At 36.3% G+C, this 27,497-nt stretch overlaps 1 protein-coding gene and 1 pseudogene across 27 annotated transcripts in view; both read right to left on the bottom strand.

The window, feature by feature from the left end:
- LOC128491197 (protocadherin gamma-A4-like) overlaps positions 1–27,497 on the bottom strand; it is a 216,430-nt gene that overhangs the window by 72,857 nt on the left and 116,076 nt on the right. For 2 of the 27 annotated variants that reach the window (XM_053463438.1, XM_053463433.1), the window contains exon 1: positions 23,486–25,947. The exons of 20 other annotated variants lie outside the window; for them this stretch is intronic. In XM_053463438.1, the coding sequence (XP_053319413.1) occupies positions 23,486–25,924 (2,439 nt within the window). In that variant the 5' untranslated portion in view covers positions 25,925–25,947. Of the gene's footprint in view, positions 1–3,814; positions 3,864–14,394; positions 16,969–19,194; positions 21,661–23,485; positions 25,948–27,497 lie in introns of those variants that run through there. 5 more of the 27 variants (XM_053463429.1, XM_053463425.1, XM_053463472.1 and 2 more) reach the window with 3 other exon arrangements.
- Positions 5,977–8,651, bottom strand: LOC128491201 (protocadherin gamma-C5-like; annotated as a pseudogene).

The following is a 27,497-nucleotide window of genomic DNA, read 5'->3' on the forward strand; positions in this document are numbered from 1 at the left end:
ATACTTAACTATAGTATAAGTAATTACATGTAATATTTGTCACAAAAATAATACGGTTATCAATTATTTGTTTGTTTCACATAAGTACTTACCTACTCACAACGCTCCACTATTTGTGAAGTTAGCTCTAATGACTTGGAAGCCTCTTGGAGGGCAGTTTGTGGCAGACATTATGCACATACCTGGGAACTTCAGGACTCCCCACAGCCTTCCCTTGTAGGACGCGGCCAGGATTGCCCACTGACGTCGGTGGGCGGTCCCGTGATGGTGGGAGGTCCCGTTGACATCAGTGGGCATTCCCGCTGACGGTAGCGGGAAACACACCCATTTAAAGGAAAAATGGGCAGGGAGCGGGACGTGTCAAGACCCCGCTCCCGGAACCCGGAGGATTCGGGTCTTGACCCGGAGAACCAGTCAAACCCGTAGAGTTCTCAGGTATGATGATGCAGTGTGCAACAAGAACATTCAAATTTATGATCAGGAATACTAATAGAATACATATTTCTAAGTATAGCCATTTGTTTCTGCTGATTACAAGATACACTTTGGCTTAGCACAACTGTCTTCTTTCTTCACTTCTTCACTAGCTTGTCACTAATATTACACACTTTTCATGAACTAGAGTATTTGGCACCTGGGGCGGATCCAGTATGTAGCACCCCCCCACACTTTAAAATGTAAAGACACCCACAAAAATAATGTTGGCAAGCATATTGCACAAATTTGTAAACTGTATGTCAGTTTCAAAACTCATAAAAAAAATACTAACTTATAAATAAATTAAATAAGGTATTGGAAATATTTCTCAGAGATTTTGGTCCATATGGACATGATGGCATCACGCAGTTGCTGCAGATTTGTCGTACACTGTACACTCTGGTCATAAAGGGATGGACATGGTCAGCAACAATACTTAGGTAGGCTGCCACATTTAATCAATGGTCAATTGGTACTAAGGGGCACAAAGTATGCCAAGAAAATGCCCCCACACCATTACACCACCACCATCAGCCTGAACCGTTGATACAAGGCAGGATGGATCCATGCTTCTAATGTTGTTTACGCCAGAGTCTGACCCTGCCATCTGAATGTCACAGCTGGAATCGAGACTCATCAGACCAGGCAACGTTCTTCCATTCTTCCATTGTCCAATTTTGGAGAGCCTGTGTGAATTGTAGCCTCAGTTTCCTGTTCTTAGCTGACAGGAGCGGCACCCAGTGTGGTCTTCTGCTGCTGTAGCCCATCTGCTTCAAGGTTTGGCGTGTTGTGCGTTCAGAGATGGTATTCTCCATACCTTGGTTGTAAAGAGTGGTCATTTGAGTTAATGCTGCCTTTCTGTAGTCTCGAACAAGTCAGCCCATTCTCCTCTGACTTCTGACATCAACAAGGCATTTTCATCCACACAACTGCCGCTCACTGGATATTTTCTCTTTTTCAGACTATTCTCTGTAAACCCAAGAGATGCTTCTGTGTGAAAATCCCAGCAGATCAGCAGATCCTGAAATACTCAGACCAGCCTGTCTGGCACCAACAACCATGCCAAATTTAAAGTCACTTTAATCCCCATTCTCCCCCATTATGATGCTCGGTTTGAACTTCAGCAAGTTGTCTTGACCACGTCTACATGCCTAAATGCATCGATTTGCTGCCATATGATTGGGTGATTGGCTATTTGTGTTAAAAAGCAATTGAACAGGTGTACCTAATAAAGTGGCCAGTGAGTGTATATTAAGCCAGATATTGACAGATGGTACAGCATTACTTCTATCATTATACACGGAGCCAACCACTGACAGTGGTGCACTAAGTTAGATATTGATGGTTGTACAGCATAACTGCTATCATTATACACTGAGCCAGACACTGAAGGAGGTACAGCATAACGGGTCTCATTATATACTAAGCCAGGCATTGATGGTTGTACAGTATAACTGCTATGATTAAATACTGAACCAGACATTGAAGTTGGTACAGCATAACTATATATTGAGCCAGACATTGACCTGTTAAAGTCAGGATTATCTTTAATCGGGGTAAAAAGGGAAGCTGCACTGGGCTTTAGCTTAGTTTAGGGGCATATGACAGCTAGTCATTTGTCATCTCAACAGCCACCATAGCCAGGAGGTGGAGTTTTATGCAAAGCACTAGCTGAGACCTCTCCACTAACATTTACTGTACTGGTGCTCATTGGCAGACAAACTATAGCTTGTGATAGGGAAACCATTAGTTTAAAGGTCTATGCCAGCAGCCAAACACCTCAATATTTACTTGCACATGGACTCAGGTATGACTGAAAGGAGACTCATGGAGGTAAGCTTGCCCTGGGCCCAGTTAGCTATAAAGATGGCACTCGGTCATAAGGTCTGGGAAAGGCACCTCAAGACATTAAAAGTAATAGAAAGATAAAAAACAAATCATAAAATATATGAAACAAATATATGTAATATATATAATAGAACCTCAGACCGCTTCAGGAAAAAATCAGCATATAAATGAGACAAATGATGATCTATATGAATAATAAAACCATACCAGGGTTACCAAGTCCAAAGATAGGAACTACCATTTCATAATGTACACACCAAAACAATACACAACTTAAATTATATCTATAAAAGTCTGCTTTCTTCAAGCAATAAAACATTATAGAATGCTCTTTATCTCCCTCTGGTGGCAGCCAAAAGTAAGAATGTAGAATAAATAAGTAAACAAAATGTACGTTATAATGGTGTTTTTTTTTTTTTTTTGTTACACATAATCATGCATAATCTAGATAACACATATACACAGTAAAATACTGGCCTATTACGGTTCAGTCCAATGTTATATACATGCTATGAAATTTGAATCAGTATACAGCATATATTATATGATAGAATGATTTGATCAGATAGTCGAAAATCCAAAAGGCTGCCAATGTTTTGTTTTAGATTAATACCTAATTAAAACTTATTTTTTTTCATTTTAAGCAAAGAAGCAAAGATAAAAGCAAGACGGATCAAGGTCTGTCTGGTTTATCATACTTTCCCTCTGTTTACTGTTTGCTTGTAACATACTTTAAAACCTACTTCTTCAGTAAAACCAGAGCCTCATCTTCCATAGCCTTACTTCTGGTGTTGGACATAATAATACCATCTTACTCTTCAGTTGGTTCATAGCGTCTAGTAATATTATTTATTGAATTCATATTTGCCCAGAGATGAGGTTGTGTGGCTGGTCCATCTCAAACATTTCACCTCTTTTAGGTTAGTAAGCTCCTTTGAGAAAGGCCTTCTCCATCTTTTATATCAGTTACGTGATATACTACTTGTTGTATCCATTGTACAGAGTTGTAGAATATGATGACACAATATAATTTAATGATATCTCTGTTTATGTTGTTCTTGGCTTATTAATGGATCAAATCTATACCATATTGCAGAGACATACTTAATTTGGATTAACAATGCTATTATTTATGTTGAAAATGCTAATGTTATAATATTATTTGCAAACAAATAATATCACAAATTGAGTTATGCTGTGTGAAACTCCATCTAAGGCTCATGCTTCAACTCTAATAATGAAAATGTCTTCATGTTTTGTGTTTAGATTTTTTTTTACCATAAGTGGTATTATTAACTAGTAACCATTAAACCATTTATAAAGAAAATCCAAGAGCCAGTGCACCCAAAATATATACATAATACTAATTCATAGTTTTTACTGCATTAAAAAAAAAGATACATACAGAAATAAAATAAAACATATCAAATAATTATTTACACATTATACTATGATCTAAAATCACATAAGAATGATAGCATTAACTCACCTCTTCTGTGTTCTTCATTATGTTTGTATCAGAAGATGAATCTGTGTTGTTTAACCCCTTCGCGACCTTTGCCGGTTCAGGACCGTCATGACAAGAAGGTCACTAAATGACCTTTGACGGTCCTGAACCGTCAAAAAGTTAAATAAGCTTAGAAAGTGATCAAGGATCACTTTCTTCGCTTAAACGGCCTTGCTGCAATGCCTCGATGTCGAGGCATCCAGCAAGGCCGAGATCGGCATCGGGGGCCATGTCTGGCCCCTCCCCGGGGCGTCAACAGCCGCCATACATTGTATGGCGGCGGACGCCCGTTTTAAAAGCGTTTAGGAGGCGATCAACGATCGCCTCCTAAACTTAAATGGTGTCGCTGGAATGCCTCGATCAGGAGGCATCCAGCGACACCAAACACTTACCTTTAGGTGGGCTGTGACCGCTCCGGAGAGCGGTCACAGCCGCAGCTGCCGGTGATCTTCGCCATCAAGTAAGATGGCGGCGGCCCGGGAACTACAACAATAAAGACGAAAAAGTTCGCTAGAGGGTCTCCAGACCCTCTAGAGAACTGGCTCCACTTGCTGGTTGAATACAGGTACTGCATTCAACCATGCAAGTCAATGGAGCCCAGCTTTCTAATCACTATGTGATTAGTAAAATATTCAAAAAAAAAATAAAAAATAAAAAAATGGAAAAAAAAAATGTGCTAACATTTAAAAATAATTATGCAGTGATGTCACTAGATGAACCATCCAGTACCAGCACAATGTGTAAAAAAAAATATAAAAAAAGTATTAAAAAATATAAAAAAATAAAAAAATAAAGTTTATTATTTTGAGCAAGTGCTAAAATTTCTCAAAAATCTCAGAGTTAAAATAAAAGCACTTCAAATACCCAAGGGGTGTCTAATATATATAAAAAAATGGCTGATGGGGTAAATTGGAGTGGCCTAGCTCACAGATAGGGCATAGGTACAGACTGACCAAAATGGAGAAAAAAAGCGCACTTCCCAAATGTGGCATTTTAAATCTGAAACAACCCGACAAACCCATGCATGTCGGGTATCACTGCACTCAGGAGATGTTCCTGAACACATATTGGGGGGTTGTTTGACAGTGACATATACCAGAACCTGTATATCTATAACTAAAGTACAATTTGTGTGAAAAAAAATTACTATTACAAAGTTTGACAAAGTGTAGTTCTATAATTGGTGCATGGAAAGGGTTAAAATAACAGCATTCGGAATACCCTGGGGTGTCTAGTTTTCCAAAATATATGGTTTGAATGGGTTAAATTGAGTTAACCGGCTTCAAAGATATTCCAAAGAGGAGATGGAGGCAGAATGACCAAATGACCACCTGGATTACGCATGCCCCAAAAGTAGCCTTTTACCAGCCAAACAATCTGACAAACCCATGCATGTGGGGTATCGCTGTACTCAGGAGATGTTGCTGAACACACATTGGGGTGTTGTTTGATAGTGACATATACCAGAACCTGTATATCTATAACTAAAATACAATTTGTGTGGGAAAAAAAATAAAAAAAATTACTATTACAAAGTTTGACAAAGTGTAGTTGTATAATTGGTGCATGGAAAGGGTTAAAATAACAGCATTTGGAATACCCTGGGGTGTCTAGTTTTCAAAAATATATGGTTTGAGGGGGTTAAATTGAGTTAACCGGCTTCAAAGATGTTCCAAAGAGGAGATGGAGGCAGACTGACCAGATTTGTTAAAAAAGATTTGGAAATCATAAAACGCTGCTTGTACTTATTGCCCTGTAACGTACAAAAAACAGCAAAAAAACATAAAAACATTGGGTATCTCTAAACTCAGGACAAGTAGTAGAATCTATTTAGCTAGTTTTTTTACTTGCTTTTTTAGGTGAGTAAAATATTTTTCAAATAAAAGTCATAAAATGTCTTTTTTTTCAATTTTTCACCATGTTTTTTTTATTTTTTTTATAGTAAATAAGATGATACGATCAAAATAATGGTATCTGAAGAAAGCCCATCTTGTCCTGAAAAAAACAATATATAACTTATGTGGGTACACTAAATGGGTGAGGAGAAAATTACACCTGAACACAAGCACCACAAAAGTGTCAAAACAGCCTCGGTCCCACAGGGTAGAAAACGAAAAATGAGCCCGGTCCTTAAGGGGTTAACATATCTTTTAACTGTGGAAAATCTAGAGGTTTCACGGAGGAAAAATCAGGTTTCTCTGTGGTTGGGGGTAAATATGTTTGATAGCATTGTCCTTGAGATTCGGTTGGAACCATTCTCACTTCCATGTATTTTAAGGTCCCATCTGTGTTCAAGTAAAGAGCTGGCTGATATTGTTCAGTGTAAGGCATTAATTGTGGTTTGCTTAAAACACAACAGGTAGAAATACTAAAAGTGTCTTCTTTCCTTAAACATTTTACCAGCAATATGATAAATGTTATCACAGAAACTAAACCTATGGCTACTAGTGAAATAATTAGATACAATGTCAAATCTGATGAGGATTTAGGATTCTCAAACAAATCCTGAGATTTGCGGCTTTCAACCATGACAATATCTGCAATATGTAACAGTACGGTCACTGTAGTTGATAACGTTGGATCTCCATGGTCACTGATTGAAATGACAAGCTGCTGTTCTGCAGTATCTGTCTCCTGGAAACCTCGAATAGTTCTGATTTCTCCACTATAGGTAGACACTTGAAATAAAGATGAATTGATGGGTTCAAGAAGACTAAAAATCAGCCAAGCATTGTGACCAGAGTCTTTGTCCACAGCAGATATTTTAGCTGCCAAATAGCCAGGAGATGCAGATTTTGGAATGCTTTCTTGAACAACTAGATTTTTGGCGTACTCAAGATTTAGAACACTTGGGTAGTTATCATTAGCGTCAAGTATGAATATAAATATAGATGTATTGGAAAATAATTTTGGGCTCCCAGAATCTTCCACTCTCACACTGATTTGCAAAACCTGCATAGTTTCATAATCAAATGAACGCTGAGCATATATGTTACCATTATTAGGATTTATGTAAACATAAGAAGATGCAGAAGAACCATCAATTTGGCTTTCAACAATAGAGTAAACCAGCTCTGAGTTAATTCCTTCATCTAAGTCCAAAGCTGTGACCGTGCTTAGAAATTTGCCGGGGTCATTGTTTTCTTTGATGAACATATTGTAGATAGAGTGGGGGAATATCGGCGGATTATCATTAATATCTAAAACACTGAATACAATTGTGGCCTGACTTCTTAAAGGAGGGTTTCCTAAATCAGAAGCAATAACTTGAACAGTGTATTGGGGAGCCTTTTCTCTGTCCAGATATCCATTTGTCACCAATGAAAAATAATTTTGAAATGGCTTAATTTCAAATGGTAAATCTGGTGGTATACTAAGATTAACTTCTCCATTCCTTCCAGAATCTTTGTCTTTTACATTTATAAACCCGATTATTGTTCCTATTTGAGCATTTTCTGGTACATCTTTAATCAAGGAACTCAAGGTAATTTCTGGAGGGTTGTCATTAACATCTTCAATTTCTACCTGAATAAGACAGCTCCCTTGCAGTTTCGGAGATCCTTTATCTACTCCTCTTACTGATAACTCATAAAAATTTAATTCTTCAAAATCCACTGTCCCTTTGATACTAATTTCACCACTCTGCGCATTCAAATCAAATAATTTTCTAGCTGAATCCAGAGTATGTTGATCAAATGAATATTCAATTTCACCATTTGTGCCCTCATCCAAGTCAGTTGCATTAAGTGTTATAATAACTGTTTTTAGAGGCAGGTCTTCTTTTAGACGTATTTTATAATTTGATTTACCAAATTCTGGTGCATTATCATTTATATCTAATACTTTAATTGTTATTTGGCATGATCCTGATCTAGTTGGCTCCCCACCATCCACAGCAGTAAGGACTAGTTTATGTTCTCCCTTTTCTTCCCTGTCCAAAGTCTTTTGCAAAATCAGTTGAGGAATGAGATTTCCATCCGTACGATTCTTCACGGACAATGAAAAGTATGGATTTGGATTTAATATATACTGTCTAATACCATTTACACCAACATCCAAATCTTGGGCTATATATAAGGCAAATCGAGTACCTGGGCTTGCCACCAATTCGGTAATTTCAATTATATGTTCACTGGCTGAGAAGGTGGGTGAATTATCATTTATATCACGAATCTCTACTTCAAGCTTAAACAGCTCCAAAGGATTTTTGCTAAGAACCTCTATGTTTAAAACACACGGAGAGTTTGATCCACACAAATTTTCTCTATCGATCCTTTTGTTTACAGTCAATGCCCCATTTGCCTTATTTAAAGCAAAATATTTTGTGCTTTCTTCAGACCCCAAATTCAGACTGCGTTGAATAATGTCTGCAGGTTTTAATCCCAGGTCCTTAGCTACATTTCCCACCAATGTCCCTGGCTCTGACTCCTCTGCAACGGAATAGCGAAGCTGCCCACAGACCCAGCCCCAGCTACAAAGGCAAAACACAAACACTACTTGCCATTTCCAAGCCAGTATAGGTCTTTGGAAGTCCATATCTTAATTCCTTTCTTTGAGATGCGATGTTATATGATCATTCTATAATCCAACAGATTTGTAATTGAAATATTCCTATTTGTGAGCAAAATAATCCCACCAACGCAATAAAAACATCCAGGATATTTTCATCGGATCAGCAGCTTTTCTTTGTGCTCCAGAGGAAAAATGGGAGGGTGATTCATTGAGTTAAAGGGTGGAGAGAGGAGGGATTATGTTAGCAGATCTACTGTTAGAGCTACAGAAATGATTGGATGACAGGTCCGCCCTCTCCTGGCCAATAGTGTTATAGCTATTACTTAGAAAATTATGTGCACTAAATGTGAGGAAAAAATGAAATCAACGATCAAGAATAAATAATTTGTTTTAAAATAATATATATGCAGAGTATTCTTAGTAACTAGGGATAAAAAAATATACAATGTACAATTATGGTATTTTAATATATATATACTTTATATATGTATATATATATATGTGTTATAATATATAAAATATATATAACAGTTCAAAAGTTTGTGGTCGCTTTGCTGTTTTCATGGAAAACAAGGAAATTTACAGCTGTAATAACATAAGTGTTTTCTAATAATCAATTAGGCTTTTAAATTAAAACTTGGAATAGGTAACATAACGTGCCATTGGGACACAGGATTGATGGTTGCTTATAAAGGGCCTCTGTACACTTATGAAAATTTTTCATTAAAAATCAGCTCTTCCCAGCTACAATAGTCATTTATAACATTAACACCACAGACATTTTTAATTTGAAAAAAATTGTCTATGACAGGCCAAATTTTTGCAAGTGGTATAGCTGTCCATTGATCATTGCAAAATGCCTCCAGGTCATGTAAAATCTTTGGTCGTCTTGCATGAACTGCACGTTTGAGATCTCTCCAACGTGGCTCGAGGATATTAGGTTCAGAAGACTGTGATGGCAACTCCAGAACCTTCACCTCTTTCTGCTGTAACCACTGGAGGGTCAACTTGGCCCTGTGCTTAGAGTCATTGTCATCCTGGAAAGTCCAACAGCATCACATGAGCACCTTTCATGCGGAAGAACGTAAATTGTCTGCCGGTATTTTCTAATAAAGTGCTACATTCTTCTTGCCATCTTTCACAAGATTCCCTGTGCCTTTAGAGCTCACACACATCCAAAACATCAATGAGCCACCACCATGCTTCACATTGGGGATGATATTCTTTTCGCTATAGGCCTTGTTAATCTCTCTCCTAACATAGCACTTTGGTTTTTTGGTCTCGTCACTCCAAATTACAGTGTGCCAGAAGCTGTAAGACGTGTCAAGGTGTTCTCAGGCATATTGTAACTGGGCTTTTTTTTGGTATTGGTGCAGTTTCTTTCTGGCAACTCGACCATGCAGCTAATTTTTGTTCAATTATCGTTGCATTCTGCTCCTTGAAACAACCTTGAAACAATCATCTTTTTCCAAAACAGCCTGTATTTCTCTTGAGGTTACTTGTGGGTTTTTCTTAGTTTTTCTGGCAGTTGTGGCTGAAATCTTTCTTGGTCTATCAGACATTGGCTTGGTATCAAGAGATCCCCCGAATTTTCCACTTCTTAATAAGTGATTGAACAGTACTGACTGGCATTTTCAAGGATTCGGATATCTTTTTGTATCCTTTTCTATCTTTATAAAGTTCCATTACCGCGTTACGCAGGTTCTTTTCTGCTCCACATGACTCAGTATCTAGCCTGCTCAGTGCATCCACGTTAGAGCGAACAAACTCATTGACTATTTATAATCAAACACTAATTGTAATTTAAAAAGCCACAGGTGCGGGAAATTACCCTTTAATTGCCATTTAAAGCTGGTTAAGTACCTTGCATGCCGGTAACAAGACCAAACATTAAAGGGTATGTAAACTTTTGATCAGGGCCATTTGGTGATATCTGTTATCGTTATGATTTAAAAAGGAGCCAAACAACTATGTGATAATAAATGCCTTCATATGATCACAAGCCTTAAATAAAAGACAGTTTTTTGCATTATCAGTCATATTTTCAAATAATGCCGACATTTCACAATTTCTGCCAGGGTATGAAAACTTTTGAGCTCAACTGTATATATATTGCTTCATATGAGAAAATGGTGCAAGACTGTGATAAGTATAAAATGTTAGTGTTAAAAATTATTATAGCCATGGTATACTTGGCATATATAGCTAAGACCTCAAACTGATTTATTTTTTATTAAGAACTCAAACTTTATTTATAAGATCAACTGGTAAAACTGGTGTTCACCTAAAAAATACTTAAATATAGTATAAGTAATTACATGTAATATTTGTCACAAAAATAATACGGTTATCAATTATTTGTTTGTTTCACATAAGTACTTACCTACTCACAACGCTCCACTATTTGTGAAGTTAGCTCTAATGACTTGGAAGCTTTTTGGAGTACAGTTTGTGGCAGACATGATGCACATACCTGGGAACTTCAGGACTCCGGCTCCCCAGAGCCTTCCCTTGCGGGACACGGCCAGGATTGCCCACTGAAGTCGGTGAGCGGTCACGTGATGGTGGGAGGTCCCGTTGACATCAGTGGGCGTTCCTACTGACGGTAGCGGGAAACACACCCATTTAAAGGAAAAATGGGCAGGGAGCGGGATGTGTCAAGACCCCGCTCCCGCGACCCGGAGGATTCGGGTCTTGACCCAGAGAAACAGTCAAACCCGGAGAGTTCTCAGGTATGATGATGCAGTGTGCAACAAGAACATTAAAATTTATGATCAGGAATACTAATAGAATACATATTTCTAAGTATAGCCATTGTTTTCTGCTGATTACAAGATACACTTTGGCTTAGCACAACTGTCTTCTTTCTTCACTTCTTTACTAGCTTGTCACTAATATTACACACTTTTCATGAACTAGAGTATTTGGCACCTGGGGCGGATCCAGTATGTGGCACTCCCCCACACACTTTAAAATGTAAAGACACCCACAAAAATAATGTTGGCAAGCATATTGCACAAATTTGTAAACTGTATGTCAACTTCAAAACTCATAAAAAAAATACTAACTTATAAATAAATTAAAAAAGGTATTGGAAATATTTCTCAGAGATTTTGGTCCATATGGACATGATGGCATCACGCAGTTGCTGCAGATTTGTCGTACACTGTACACTCTGGTCATAAAGGGATGGACATGGTCAGCAACAATACTTAGGTAGGCTGCCACATTTAATCAATGGTCAATTGGTACTAAGGGGCACAAAGTATGCCAAGAAAATGCCCCCACACCATTACACCACCACCATCAGCCTGAACCGTTGATACAAGGCAGGATGGATCCATGCTTCTAATGTTGTTTACGCCAGAGTCTGACCCTGCCATCTGAATGTCACAGCTGGAATCGAGACTCATCAGACCAGGCAACGTTCTTCCATTCTTCCATTGTCTAATTTTGGAGAGCCTGTGTGAATTGTAGCCTCAGTTTCCTGTTCTTAGCTGACAGGAGCGGCACCCAGTGTGGTCTTCTGCTGCTGTAGCCCATCTGCTTCAAGGTTTGGCGTGTTGTGCGTTCAGAGATGGTATTCTCCATACCTTGGTTGTAAAGAGTGGTCATTTGAGTTAATGCTGCCTTTCTGTAGTCTCGAACCAGTCAGCCCATTCTCCTCTGACCTCTGACATCAACAAGGCATTTTCATCCACACAACTGCCGCTCACTGGATATTTTCTCTTTTTCAGACCATTCTCTGTAAACCCAAGAGATGCTTCTGTGTGAAAATCCCAGCAGATCAGCAGATCCTGAAATACTCAGACCAGCCTGTCTTGCACCAACAACCATGCCAAATTTAAAGTCACTTTAATCCCCATTCTCCCCCATTATGATGCTCGGTTTGAACTTCAGAAAGTTGTCTTGACCACGTCTACATGCCTAAATGCATCGATTTGCTGCCATGTGATTGGGTGATTGGCTATTTGTGTTAAAAAGCAATTGAACAGGTGTACCTAATAAAGTGGCCAGTGAGTGTATATTAAGCCAGATATTGACAGATGGTACAGCATTACTTCTATCATTATACACTGAGCCAGACACTGAAGGAGGTACAGCATAACAGGTATCATTATATACTAAGCCAGGCATTGATGGTTGTACAGTATAACTGCTATGATTATATACTGAACCAGACATTGAAGTTGGTACAGCATAACTATATATTGAGCCAGACATTGACCTGTTAAAGTCAGGGTTATCTTTAATCGGGGTAAAAAGGGAAGCTGCACTGGGCTTTAGCTTAGTTTAGGGGCATATGACAGCTAGTCATTTGTCATCTCAACAGCCACCATAGCCAGGAGGTGGAGTTTTATGCAAAGCACTAGCTGAGACCTCTCCACTAACATTTACTTAACATGATGTCATGTACTGGTGCTCATTGGCAGACAAACTATAGCTTGTGATAGGGAAACCATTAGTTTAAAGGTCTATGCCAGCAGCCAAACACCTCAATATTTACTTGCACATGGACTCAGGTATGACTGAAAGGAGACTCATGGAGGTAAGCTTGCCCTGGGCCCAGTTGGCTATAAAGATGGCACTCGGTCATAAGGTCTGGAAAAGGCACCTCAAGACATTAAAAGTAATAGAAAGATAAAAAACAAATCATAAAATATATGAAACAAATATATGTTATATATATAATAGAACCTCAGACCGCTTCAGGAAAAAATCAGCATATAAATGAGACAAATGATGATCTATTTGAATAATAAAACCATACCAGGGTTACCAAGTCCAAAGATAGGAACTACCATTTCATTATGTACACACCAAAACAATACACAACTAAAATTATATCTATAAAAGTCTGCTTTCTTCAAGCAATAAAACATTATAGAATGCTCTTTATCTCCCTCTGGTGGCAGCCAAAAGTAAGAATGTAGAATAAATAAGTAAACAAAATGTACGTTATAATGGTGTTTTTTTTTTTTTTTGTTACACATAATCATGCATAATCTAGATAACACATATACACAGTAAAATACTGGCCTATTACGGTTCAGTCCAATGTTATATACATGCTATGAAATTTGAATCAGTATACAGCATATATTATATGATAGAATGATTTGATCAGATAGTCGAAAATCCAAAAGGCTGCCAATGTTTTGTTTTAGATTAATACCTAATTAAAACTTTTTTTTTTTCATTTTAAGCAAAGAAGCAAAGATAAAAGCAAGACGGATCAAGGTCTGTCTGGTTTATCATACTTTCCCTCTGTTTACTGTTTGCTTGTAACATACTTTAAAACCTACTTCTTCAGTAAAACCAGAGCCTCATCTTCCATAGCCTTACTTCTGGTGTTGGACATAATAATACCATCTTACTCTTCAGTTGGTTCATAGCGTCTAGTAATATTATTTATTGAATTCATATTTGCCCAGAGATGAGGTTGTGTGGCTGGTCCATCTCAAACATTTCACCTCTTTTAGGTTAGTAAGCTCCTTTGAGAAAGGCCTTCTCCATCTTTTATATCAGTTACGTGATACACTACTTGTTGTATCCATTGTACAGAGTTGTAGAATATGATGACACAATATAATTTAATGATATCTCTGTTTATGTTGTTCTTGGCTTATTAATGGATCAAATCTATACCATATTGCAGAGACATACTTAATTTGGATTAACAATGCTATTATTTATGTTGAAAATGCTAATGTTATAATATTATTTGCAAACAAATAATATCACAAATTGAGTTATGCTGTGTGAAACTCCATCTAAGGCTCATGCTTCAACTCTAATAATGAAAATGTCTTCATGTTTTGTTTTGTTTTCTTTTTTTACCATAAGTGGTATTGTTAACTAGTAACCATTAAACCATTTATAAAGAAAATCCAAGAGCTAGTGCACCCAAAATATATATATAATACTAATTAATAGTTTTTACTGCATTAAAAAAAGATACATACAGAAATAAAATAAAACATATCAAATAATTATTTACACATTATACTATGATCTAAAATCACATAAGAATGATAGCATTAACTCACCTCTTCTGTGTTCTTCATTATGTTTGTATCAGAAGATGAATCTGTGTTGTTTAACATATCTTTTAACTGTGGAAAATCTAGAGGATTCACGGAGGAAAAATCAGGTTTCTCTGTGGTTGGGGGTAAATATGTTTGATAGCATTGTCCTTGAGATTCGGTTGGAACCATTCTCACTTCCATGTATTTTAAGGTCCCATCTGTGTTCAAGTAAAGAGCTGGCTGATATTGTTCAGTGTAAGGCATTGATTGTGGTTTGCTTAAAACACAACAGGTAGAAATACTAAAAGTGTCTTCTTTCCTTAAACATTTTACCAGCAATATGACGAATGTTATCACAGAAACTAAACCTATGGCTACTAGTGAAATAATTAGATACAATGTCAAATCTGATGAGGATTTAGGATTCTCAAACAAATCCTGAGATTTGCGGCTTTCAACCATAACAATATCTGCAATATGTAACAGTATGGTCACTGTAGTGGATAACGGTGGATCTCCATGGTCACTGACTGAAATGACAAGCTGCTGTTCTGCAGTATCTGTCTCCTGGAAACCTCGAATAGTTCTGATTTCTCCACTATAGGTAGACACTTGAAATAAAGATGAATTGATGGGTTCAAGAAGACTAAAAATCAGCCAAGCATTGTGACCAGAGTCTTTGTCCACAGCAGATATTTTAGCTGCCAAATAGCCAGGAGATGCAGATTTTGGAATGCTTTCTTGAACAACTAGATTTTTGGCGTACTCAAGATTTAGAACACTTGGGTAATTATCATTAGCGTCAAGTATGAATATAAATATAGATGTATTGGAAAATAATTTTGGGCTCCCAGAATCTTCCACTCTCACACTGATTTGCAAAACCTGCATAGTTTCATAATCAAATGAACGCTGAGCATATATGTTACCATTATTAGGATTTATGTAAACATAAGAAGATGCAGAAGAACCATCAATTTGGCTTTCAACAATAGAGTAAACCAGCTCTGAGTTAATTCCTTCATCTAAGTCCAAAGCTGTGACCGTGCTTAGAAATTTTCCAGGGTCATTGTTTTCTTTGATGAACATATTGTAGATAGAGTGGGGGAATATCGGCGGATTATCATTAATATCTAAAACACTGAATACAATTGTGGCCTGACTTCTTAAAGGAGGGTTTCCTAAATCAGAAGCAATAACTTGAACAGTGTATTGGGAAGCCTTTTCTCTGTCCAGATATCCATTTGTCACCAATGAAAAATAATTTTGAAATGGCTTAATTTCAAATGGTAAGTCTGGTGGTATACTAAGATTAACTTCTCCATTCCTTCCAGAATCTTTGTCTTTTACATTTATAAACCCGATTATTGTTCCTATTTGAGCATTTTCTGGTACATCTTTAATCAAGGAACTCAAGGTAATTTCTGGAGGGTTGTCATTAACATCTTCAATTTCTACCTGAATAAGACAGCTCCCTTGCAGTTTAGGAGATCCTTTATCTACCGCTCTTACTGATAATTCATAAAACTTTAATTCTTCAAAATCCACTGTCCCTTTGATACTAATTTCACCACTCTGCGCATTCAAATCAAATAATTTTCTAGCTGAATCCAGAGTATGTTGATCAAATGAATATTCAATTTCACCATTTGTGCCCTCATCCAAGTCAGTTGCATTAAGTGTTATAATAACTGTTTTTAGAGGCAGGTCTTCTTTTAGACGTATTTTATAATTTGACTGACCAAATTCTGGTGCATTATCATTTATATCTAATACTTTAATTGTTATTTGGCATGATCCTGATCTAGTTGGCTCCCCACCATCCACAGCAGTAAGGACTAGTTTATGTTCTCCCTTTTCTTCCCTGTCCAAAGTCTTTTGCAAAATCAGCTGAGGAATGAGATTTCCATCCGTACGATTCTTCACGGACAATGAAAAGTAAGGATTTGGATTTAACATATACTGTCTGATGCCATTTACACCAACATCCAAATCTTGGGCGATTTCTAAGGCAAATCGAGTACCTGGGCTTGCCAGCAATTCTGTAATTTCAATTATATGTTCACTGGCTGAGAAGGTGGGTGAATTATCATTTATATCAAGAATCTCTATTTCAAGCTTAAACAGCTCCAAAGGATTTTTGCTAAGAACCTCTATGTTTAAAACACACGGAGAGTTTGATCCACACAAATTTTCTCTATCGATCCTTTTGTTTACAGTCAATGCCCCATTTGCCTTATTTAAGGCAAAATATTTTGAAACATCATCAGACCCCAAATTCAACATACGGTGTGAAACCTCTGTAGGTCTAAACCCAAGATTCTGAGCTACATTTCCTATCAATGACCCTGGGTCTGATTCCTCTGCAACTGAATAATGAAGCTGCCCACAAACCCAGCCCCATCTACAAAGGACAGATATGCACAGTACTTGCCACTTACAAACCAATAAAGCTCTTCGGAAGTCCATATCTTAAATCCTTTCTTTGAGATATGATGACATTGACTCCTTTTAATGTTCCACACGTTCAGATACTCATCCTTCAATTTGAAAAAAATCCAATCCAAATCCAAGGGCAATTAAAGTATCCACAGTATTTTCAACGAAACAGCAGCTCTTTGTGTGTCAGAAGAAAAATGGGAGGGTAATTTACGGAACCAGTGGGAGGAGTGTAGAAGGATGTCATGAGCAGATCCACTTTTGCAGTTAAAGAAATGATTGGATGACAGGATCGCCCTCTTCTGGCCAATGATGTTAATTTCACCAACATAATCAAAATCTTACTCTGAACGCTTATTTCATTGAAACTTCTGATGCATTTAACCTGCTATTCATAAAAAACTTCCACTTTCAGGTTGACAAAGTATTGCTGGGGAGAGGACACTTAAGTATTAAATTTAGCACTGAGTTTTAAAAGTATATTTATGTTGTTAATGAATATTAAATATATCTTTAAGCTACAAGCTGTGCACTTTATACTTACCTACCCCATTCATTGCTTTGCTGTCCAAACTGTTCACCCTAAAGGGGGAGTGCTGCCCTAAGTCACCACAGTGCTGTTTTCACCTGGAGCCAGGCTACGGGCTCCAGGCAAGGTGAGAGCCCATTTTGGTCACCTTTTTCTGTTTATGCTGCTAAAGATAATTGTTGTACTGCTCTATGAAGGCTTTTTATCCATTGCAGATATCCACATTCCAGTTGTAGATGGGTGTGTGATTCCTATATCACACTAGGCGACATAGATTGGAGTCAGTCTTATTGACTCCAAAGAATATTCTTTTAACCCTACAAGGGTGCGTCCTTATTTTACGCTCCACTCACTGATGGTGGGTCGTACTATACTATTGTTGTTGTGGGATAGTGGGATTCCCATAGAGTGCTGTAGCATGTGTATGCTTTTACCTATTGTTTTTACTTTTGTATATTGCTGAGTTCTATTAATGGCATACAGTAATTTATCGCACCTTACTTATTTGAAAAATATAAGATATTATAATACACACTACTACAAGTAGCAAATTGTATAGCAATGCTATTATAAAAAAGAAAAATTATATATTTTGAAAACACATGACAATTCTATGTAAACCTTCATATAAGTATGATACTACATTTAATACATTTTGCAATTTAGAAAAAGAGAGCAATCATACACAGAAATGTAATAATTGGCTTCCATTTTACTGTATTGTCCTGAGTTTAGCCTCTTTTGACTTTAGATGCACTGTGATCAACTAAGAATGCATCAAATAAAGTCAATCTTGCTTTTCTTTCCTCAAGTTTCTAAAAGGCTTGAGCTTACAAGAGTAGAGATGGTGCTAATTATCTTAGGTTCATAGTTAGGTTCTCAGAAAATAAAGCCCAACAGAGCAGTATCAGACCATTAGCAGATGTATTGGATACCAAAAATGACATACCAAATCCACCATTTAACAGAAAGCGTAACTATAGTGAGTATAAAAATCATAAAAAAAACAAGAGAAATAAATAACGACCTCTGTTTAATAGTGATATCACTTCCTGAAACAGACATTTAGGTAGGTACCGAAACAATGCAAAGCTTTTGGATTTTTACAGGTTGCAAAACTGATCAACCAAAATCCTGGCACCCGGGTTTGTCAATGTGGTTGAGTGTGTATAAGTAAGAGATGGGAGGTTGACAACAGAATAATCGGAGAAGGAAGCAATGACTACAACAGATCTTGGTTGACATGGCATACCTCTTCTGTCCAACAGTATTAACTTCATTCACCAAAAGTGTTTTTTTGTCCTCAGCAGGGTCTGCCTAAATACTGTGTCCCAAAGCACAAAATGATGTATCATCCTACTAACACCAAATTGCAACTACATTGTTTTGTTTTTAATTTGTATTCTTAGTGACAGGTAAAAATGGCCTTTGTTTTAAAGGGACCGTTTGATGTCGCTGAACCCCCCCCCCCTGTACAATAATATATATTAAAGTATGTGGGTACTTTAATATGCCTGCTTCCAAAATAAATACAAACAACATTATAGGCCTTAGCAACATCAATCAAGACGCATATATAGTATGAACAACATATACGGGAAAGCAGTATATATATAAATATATATATATATATACACAAAACATGTTGGATATTGTTTACCAAATAAAGTGCCTTGCCAATTTATAAGCCTTAGGATATGTATGAGTTATTTGCTTAAACACTATGTACATACATTATGCTGATTAGCATATAATTTGAATATGTTATACAGTTAGAAAATAGTGATTCTACAGCTAAATACGTTTTTAGTAAATAAATAAAAGAACTTTGAATGATTGCAATATTAACTCACCTGATCTGAGTCCTTTAACCAGCTAGAATCCGGGGAAGATACAGTATTATTTACCATATCTTTTATTTGGGGGAAATCTACAGGCTTCGTGAAATCCGATGTCTCCGTAGTTGGGGGCAAGAATGTTTGGTAAAATTGTTCCCGAGTTTCTGTTGGTACCATCCTCACTTCCATGTATTTCAATGTCCCATCTGTGTTCAAGTAAAGGGTTGGCTTATATTGCTCTGCATACTGTTTGGACTGTGGACTAGTGAGAAAACAACAACTAGAGCCACTGTATTCTTCTTTTCTTAAACATCTTACAACCAGTATGACGAACGTGATTATGGAAACAAGACTGATGGCCACTAGTGAAATAATTAAATACAAAGTCAGATCTGATGGGGGTTTGGTATTTGTAACAAATTCCTGAGATTTATGCCTTTCAATGGTAACATCTTCTGCTACACTTAGATATACAGTGACTGTACTGGATAATGGCGGATCTCCGTGGTCACTGATTGAAATAACAAGCTGCTGTTCTGTGTTGTACGTCTCATCTAATTCTTGCAGAGTCCTTATTTCTCCAGTATAGGGTGTTACTTGGAATAAAGAAGAATGTTTGGGTTCAACAAGATGAAATACTAACCATGCATTGTGGCCAGAGTCCCTGTCCATAGCAGTAATTTTTGCTGCCACATAGCCAGGACTAGCAGATTTTGCCATTTTTACTTGAAAATGATTGTCTACAGATAACTCTGGATTAATCACAGTGGGGTAGTTATCATTTGCGTCCAAAACAAATATAAATAATGATGTATTTGAAAATAATTTTGGAGATCCAGAGTCTTCCACTCTTACTCTGATTTCGAAAACATGAATATGCTCATAGTCAAATGACCGTTGGGCATATATGTTCCCATTGCTGGGGTTAATGTAAACAAAAGAAGAGACTGAAGAACCTTCGATTTGGCTTTCGACAATAGTATAAATCAGCTCTGCATTAATCCCCTCATCTAGATCAAATGCTGACACTGTACTTAGTAAAGTGCCAGGGTCGTTGTTTTCTTTAATGAAGACATTGTAGGTAGATTGGGAAAAGGCTGGAGGGTTATCATTAATATCTGTAACACCAAGTAGAATTGTAGTCTGTGTCTTGAGAGAAGGCATTCCTAAATCAGATGCAGTAAGTTCAATATTATATTGGGGTATTTTTTCTCTATCTAGATACCCATCTGTGACCAGTGAAAAATGATTTTTAAGGGGCTTAATTTTAAATGGTAAGTTTTTTGGCATATCCAGTTGCACTTCTCCATTCCTTCCAGAATCATTGTCTTTCACGTTGATGAATCCGATAACTGTTCCTATTGGGGCATTTTCCTGTATGGTATTCACTAAGGAACTAAACGAAATTTCTGGTGCATTATCATTTACATCTTCTATTTCTACTTGAATAATGCAGCTCCCTTCTAGTTCAGGCGATCCTTTGTCCACTGCTCTAACGGATAACTCATAATAATTTTCTTCTTCATAATCCACGGGCTCTTTAATATAAATGTCACCAGTCAATGAGTTTAAATCAAACAACTGTTTTGCTAAATCGGAAGTGTGGCCATCAAAAAAATAATTAATTACACTGTTTGTTCCATCATCCAAATCACTTGAATTCAGTCTTATTATGATTGTTTTCTCTGGCACATTTTCTTTCAGACTGACTTTATAAACCGCCTGATCAAAGACTGGTGCATTATCATTAACATCTAATACTATGACTGTTATTTGACAAGATCCACTTCTCTTTGGCTCCCCACCATCAATAGCAGTTAAGACTAATATATGTTCCGCTCTTTCTTCTCTGTCTAAAGTCTTCTCCAGAATTAGCTGAGGAATGAGCGTTCCATCTTTACGATTTTTCACCGACAATGAAAAAAAAGGATTTGGATCTAGTGCATACTGTCTGATACCATTTATCCCGACATCTAAATCCTGTGAAATCTCTAAAGGAAATCGAGCACCAGGACCTGTAAATACTTCAGTAATTTTAATGACATGATTATTGGCTGAGAAAGTGGGGGAGTTATCATTTATATCGTGAATTTCTATTTCTATTTGAAATATCTCTAAAGGATTTTCAACACTTATTTCTACATGTAATATGCAACTTAAACTGGATTCACACACCCTGTCTCTATCAATTATTTCATGTACAGTCAAATCTCCATTTTCATTATTCAACGAAAAATAATTGTTCTTCTTTTCAGACCCCAATTTCAGTCTACGCTGAGAAATTTCTACAGGTTTGAGCCCGAGATCTTGGGCTACATTTCCTACAAATGTTCCTGGCTCTGTTTCTTCTTCAATAGAATAGCGAAGTTGCCCAGAGACGCAGCCCCAGTTACAAAGGAAAAAGATGCAGAGTACTTGCCATTTCCATGCCAGTAAACATCTCCGGAAGTCCATATCTTACGTCCTTTCTTTAAAATGTCAAAGAGCCCACTTATCATGCCACATGCATGTAGATCATATATTAAAATTTGGTTAAAAAAAAAAATTCTGTGCCTATTTAAACAAATCCAACCAAAGCAGATTTTCTTTGTGACTCCGAGAAAATATGGGAGTGTTACTAACTGAGCAAGGGGAGGAGAGAGGGTTGACGACACGAGCAGATCTACTAGTACAGCTAAAGAAATGATTGGATGACAGGTCCGCCCTCTGCTGGTCAACAGTGTTAACTTCATCATCTAAATTATAACTGGATTGTTGATATATGGTTGGGATTGGGATTTTTGTTTTATATACGTTTTACTCATACAAACTTTTGATAGAAAATTATTAGATCTCACAATAAGATTGTAATACAAGCTTTCTACAGTACTGCAAAATGGCAGTTCCAGAAAATATAAATATACTTTAGTAAGATTCTTATAGATTACTGATCATTTATTTTTTGATACAAGATAATAATTTCAAAAGCTAACTTTGGTTAACTAAAAAAGTGTATCTGTAATATCTTATATATACATGGTGATACAGGGTACCCATGTTTCTTGCATCATGCCAAGTTGGCTCCTCTTGGGCTTTTTCAACTCATTTTACACCTTTTGCTAATTATTCCACCAAAATACTCCTGGTTGTATCCATTATCGTATAAGAAGCTATCCATAATTATTTAGGACAAAGATTTTGAGCTGTATTATTATTATTCATAAACTTTTGTTTGGCATTGGTATTGATAATTTCATATTTTATTTTTTGTTAAAAAACATCCACTTCCAGAATTATTGTTCTGAAAAAATAAATGTATTTGATTAAAAATATGACTTACAACCTTATGCTTGGTATAATTCTTCTAGTGGATGAAAAATAATTAAATTTTATATTTGATATGAAATAAAAAAAGAGAATTACATCATTTTACAATAATATTTCTAGTAGACCAAAATATTCAGCTTTATATAACCTAATAAATATTATCTAATCATAAAGTACGTTTCAAATTATACACTTGGGCAGTCAAAGTTTTAAGTACCCAAGTACCAACTGTTTAGTTGAAATGTTGATACAGTTTTAAATTATGGTTATTTGTCCCTTAAAATTAGAAGAATTTAGTAGAAATATAAAGAGAGCAAATTATGAACCATATAAACAGCTGCATAGAACAAGATTGGATATAGAAATGTATAGATTTCTACAATTTAATCAGGTATTTTCACAATCTAAATGCTAAAAATAAATACAAATACAATCACGTTTTATAATCACTTTGATATTTCACAACTTTTGTAACTTGCATGTAGATATTAGAATCACAGGGGGCTGTAGATATTAGAATCCCAGGGGGCTGTAGATTTTTAGGGGCCCAGAGCTATATAAAACAATAAATAATAATAATAATAACATGTTTTTAAAAAGAAAAAACATTATAGAGATATCAGTTTATGAGGAATCTATGCCATATTTCTATAGTATCCTTCCCTACTCCATCTAAGGGTAACAAATCGTGTTGTAAAGAAGCTACTTTCATTTGTTTAAAAGGTGGCAATACCTTAATTATAATTGAACACCTAAACTAAGTAATTATCAAAACAATGCACGCTATTTCACCCTACTTCACATCTAATAAAGATAATTAGGTTTAGAATGTAAACTTTAGAAATATCTGAATATGAATGTAAATGCAGACTATTATATTCACAACACACCTTAATACAACCTTAAAATCAACATATCATGACATTAATATCAAGATATAGTACTTATTGTCTTGAAATGCATTTCTTTTTGAAACAGCAGTAAGCAGAACCTTTCTCACCTGGATTGCGTCTTGTAACAAGGTTGTATCTGAAGGGTCATTGACCGAATCATCTAGAGGCTTCATAAGATTGAAATTAGTGTTCTCTGTAGCTGGGGGTAAAAATGCTTGATAAGGTTGTCCTTGAGGTTCTGTTGGTACCATCCTCACTTCCATGTATTTTAAGGTCCCATCTGTGTTCAAGTAAAGCGTTGGCTTGTATGGCTCTAAGTAATGTTTAGGCTGTGGGCTGTTTAGAAAGCAACAGCCATTGTAATCTTCCTTTCTTACACATTTTATAAGCAGTATGATGAATGTGATAATGGAAACAAGACCAATAGCCACCAGTGAAATAATCAGATACAATGTCAGATCCGATGGAGATTTTAAATTCTCAGTACCATCTTGTTTAAAGTTCTCAATGGAATCATGATACTTAGTATTTTCAATTGCGATATTGTCTACTATATGAAAAAGTACAGTAACTGTAGTTGACAAGGGAGGATCTCCATGATCCCTGATCGAAATAACAAGTTGATTCTCTATAGTGTCAGTCTCTTGATAACCACGAGTAGTTCTGATTTCTCCAGTAAAGGGGGAAATTTGAAATAAAGAGGAGTTGATCGGTTGGAGAAGACTAAACGCTAACCAAGCATTGTGACCAGAATCTTTATCAATAGCAGATATTTTTGTGGCCAAAAATCCAGCACTTGCAAATTTTGAAATCCTTTCTTGAACAACTAGATCTTTAGAGACCTCTGGATTAATTACAATGGGGTAGTTATCATTTGTATCCAAAACAAATATACAGACTGAAGTATTGGAAAACAATTTTGGAGATCCAGAATCTCCTACTGTTACCACCATTTGGATAACCTGAACATGTTCATAGTCAAAAGACCGTTGAGCATATATACTGCCATCGTTGGGGTTAATGTAAACAAAAGAAGAAACTGAAGAACCATCTATTTGACTTTCTTCTATAGAGTAAATCAGATTTGAATTAAGACCTTCATCTAGATCAAAAGCTGACACTGAATTAATAAAAGTACCAGGGTCATTATTTTCTTTAGCGAAAAAAGTATAGGAAGGTTGTGAAAATACCGGAGGATTATCATTAACATCCGAAATGCTAAGATGGACGGTAGCCTGACTATGTAGAACTGGTGTTCCATAATCAAAAGCAAGCAGTTCAATAGTATATTGGGGGATTTTTTCTCTGTCTAAATATCCATCTGTCACCAAAGAAAAATGATTTTTAAAGGGTTTGATTTTAAATGGTATGTTAGGAGACAATTCTAAATATACTTCTCCATTTTTTCCGGAATCGTTGTCTTTTACACTGATAAACCCGATAACAGTTCCTAATAGGGCATTTTCAGGTACATCATTTATCATGGAAGTAACGGTAATTTCTGGTATATTATCATTTTCATCCTCCACTTCCACCTGGATCAGACAACTACCTTCCAGTTCTGGTAATCCTGTATCTACTGCCCTAACAGACAATTCAAAATAATTTGTATCTTCAAAATCCACACTTCCCTTAATATCAATTTCACCAGTTTTTGAGTTTAAGTTAAATATCTTCTTTGCAGAATTAAACGTGTGATCATCAAAAAAATATTCAATTTCACCATTTGTTCCTTCATCTAAATCAGTTGCATTAAGTTTTACTATAACTGTCTCTAAAGGGGCATTTTCTTTTAATCTTACTTTGTAAATTGACTGATCAAACATTGGTGCATTGTCATTAATATCTAATACAAATATTGTTATTAAGCAGGATCCTGACTTTGTTGGTTCCCCACCATCAAAAGCAGTGAGGGTGAGTTTATGCTCCTGTTTTTCCTCCCTGTCTAATGTCTTCTCCAATACCAGTTGAGGAATAAGAGTTCCATCTTTGTGACTCTTCACTGACAATGAAAAATAAGGATTCTGATTTAATATATACTGGCTGATACCATTTATACCAACATCTAAGTCTTGTGCAATCTCCAAGGCAAAACGAGCACCTGGGCTGGTAAAGACTTCTGTAATTTTAATAATACGATTACTTGTGAAAAAAGTAGGAAAATTATCATTTATATCCAGAATCTCTATTTCAAGATTATATAATTGCAAGGGAATTTCTGATACCAATTCTATATGCAGAACACATTCTGGACTTGATCCACAAAGGGTTTCTCTATCAATTCTTCCATTAACAATCAGCGCTCCGTTTGTTGTATCCAAAGCAAAATATTTCTTGCTTTCTATCGAGCCCAAATATAATCTATGTTCCAAAATGTCACCAGGTTTAAACCCAAGATCCTGAGCTATATTTCCTACCAATGTCCCCGGCTCTAACTCCTCAATAACAGAATAGCGAAGCTGTCCAGCGACATAGTCCCAGCTACAAAGGAAAAATACACACACTACTTGCCATTTCCAAGCCAGCAATGATCCTCGGAAGTCCATTTCTTAAATCCTTTCCTTGAGAAATGACAGAACATTTATAATCCCTTATGTTTATCGTTCAGACGTTCATTTTTTAGGTAATGTGAATATGTGCTGAAAATGTCCCCAAAAAAACCCAGCATCATCAACGGAACTGCAGCTCGTCTTTGTGTTGGTGAAATAAAAGGAGGGCTCTTGGATGTGGAGGGCGGAGGGTAGAATCAGCAGATCTAGTGGAATTGTTTAAGATATGATTGGATGACAGGTCTGCCCTCTGCTGGTGTTTATTGGTTAGGTTTAAAGATGTTTTAGATTCATTTAGATTTCATTAAACAACTTGTAAAACTAATGAAGTATAAAGAAGGTACTTTTTATTTATAGCAATAATATACATTAAACATGAACATGTTTGATATATCTTTTTTATATTTGGAGAGAAAGGATTTAGTTTTATTTATACTTGAAATATACCCACCAAATGTGCAAATTATTCATCAGGGCTGAGCATTGCTAGATTTATTTTGGCTTCACATATTGACAATTTTGCATTATGCATATTTTTTATTATGTACAGTATTTAAGAATAAAAACATACCCAGCTATAGCTTGATTTCCACCACTGTAATGATTATCCATAGTCATGTAAACTAATTTCAATTCATATTTTTTAAAGCACGGTAGTTTAACAAATGACTACGGCTAAGCAATATCTACAACACTTTTGTATTTTATATTAATTATCTGTATATGTCGTATTATATTAAACATTTGACGAGACATCAGTGTCATAATGATGTAAGCGATTCTTGACTGGATCGAGTAGTAAGGTTGTTATCAAGAACTGAGAAAGATTCATTTTTACCAAAGTAAGTAAACAAAAGATACATTTTGTAGGCACAGGGGGGTAGTGGTTACACAATGGTGTAGTATGTCTTATCAAGCAGATGAAATAAAAAGCCAAATTATGATACTCCTTGCCTAAGCATATTCTTGCGTCGTACTCTTACGGTTCTTTTGATGATTTTTGGTGAGCAATGTTGGAATTGCTCACTCCTTTGCGCTTAGGTGGTATGATCCCCACCAGGGATATAATGGTAGTGGATGTTTTTTCCGGATAAAAAATATATAAAAGAGTAAAAACGGGTCCAGGAGCAAGAATAACTTAATTAAAAAAAACTATTCAAGCTGGTAATAAAACCTAGTAAAAGACAATAAACAATAGCATAAAGATATGTTTTACTTTACTTGTGGTTTATTTCAGGCACAGACTGGCCATCTGGCTCACCAGGTAAATGCCCGGTGGGCTCACTGCCCGACAGAGCCACACTCTCCACCTGTGGCCAGTACCTACGTGGGCATAATCCACCCTTAAATCATCAGCCAACCACTGTCCAGCTCTGATTTGGGCACCTTAGTAAGTGTGTGAGAAATAGTGGTTTTTGGATTCTTATATTTCCCTCTTTAAAAGCTCAGCATTCCTCATAAATACAAACTATAGGGTACTGCATTATTCAATTTCAATTTTACGTTTATTTTGTTTAAAGTGGTTATCGAATAAACTGAAACTTGAGGTTCAATCATGTATATTAGATAC

The sequence above is a fragment of the Spea bombifrons genome, chromosome 4 (genome assembly GCF_027358695.1).
Source record: "Spea bombifrons isolate aSpeBom1 chromosome 4, aSpeBom1.2.pri, whole genome shotgun sequence".
Classification (NCBI taxonomy): Eukaryota; Metazoa; Chordata; class Amphibia; order Anura; family Pelobatidae; genus Spea; species Spea bombifrons.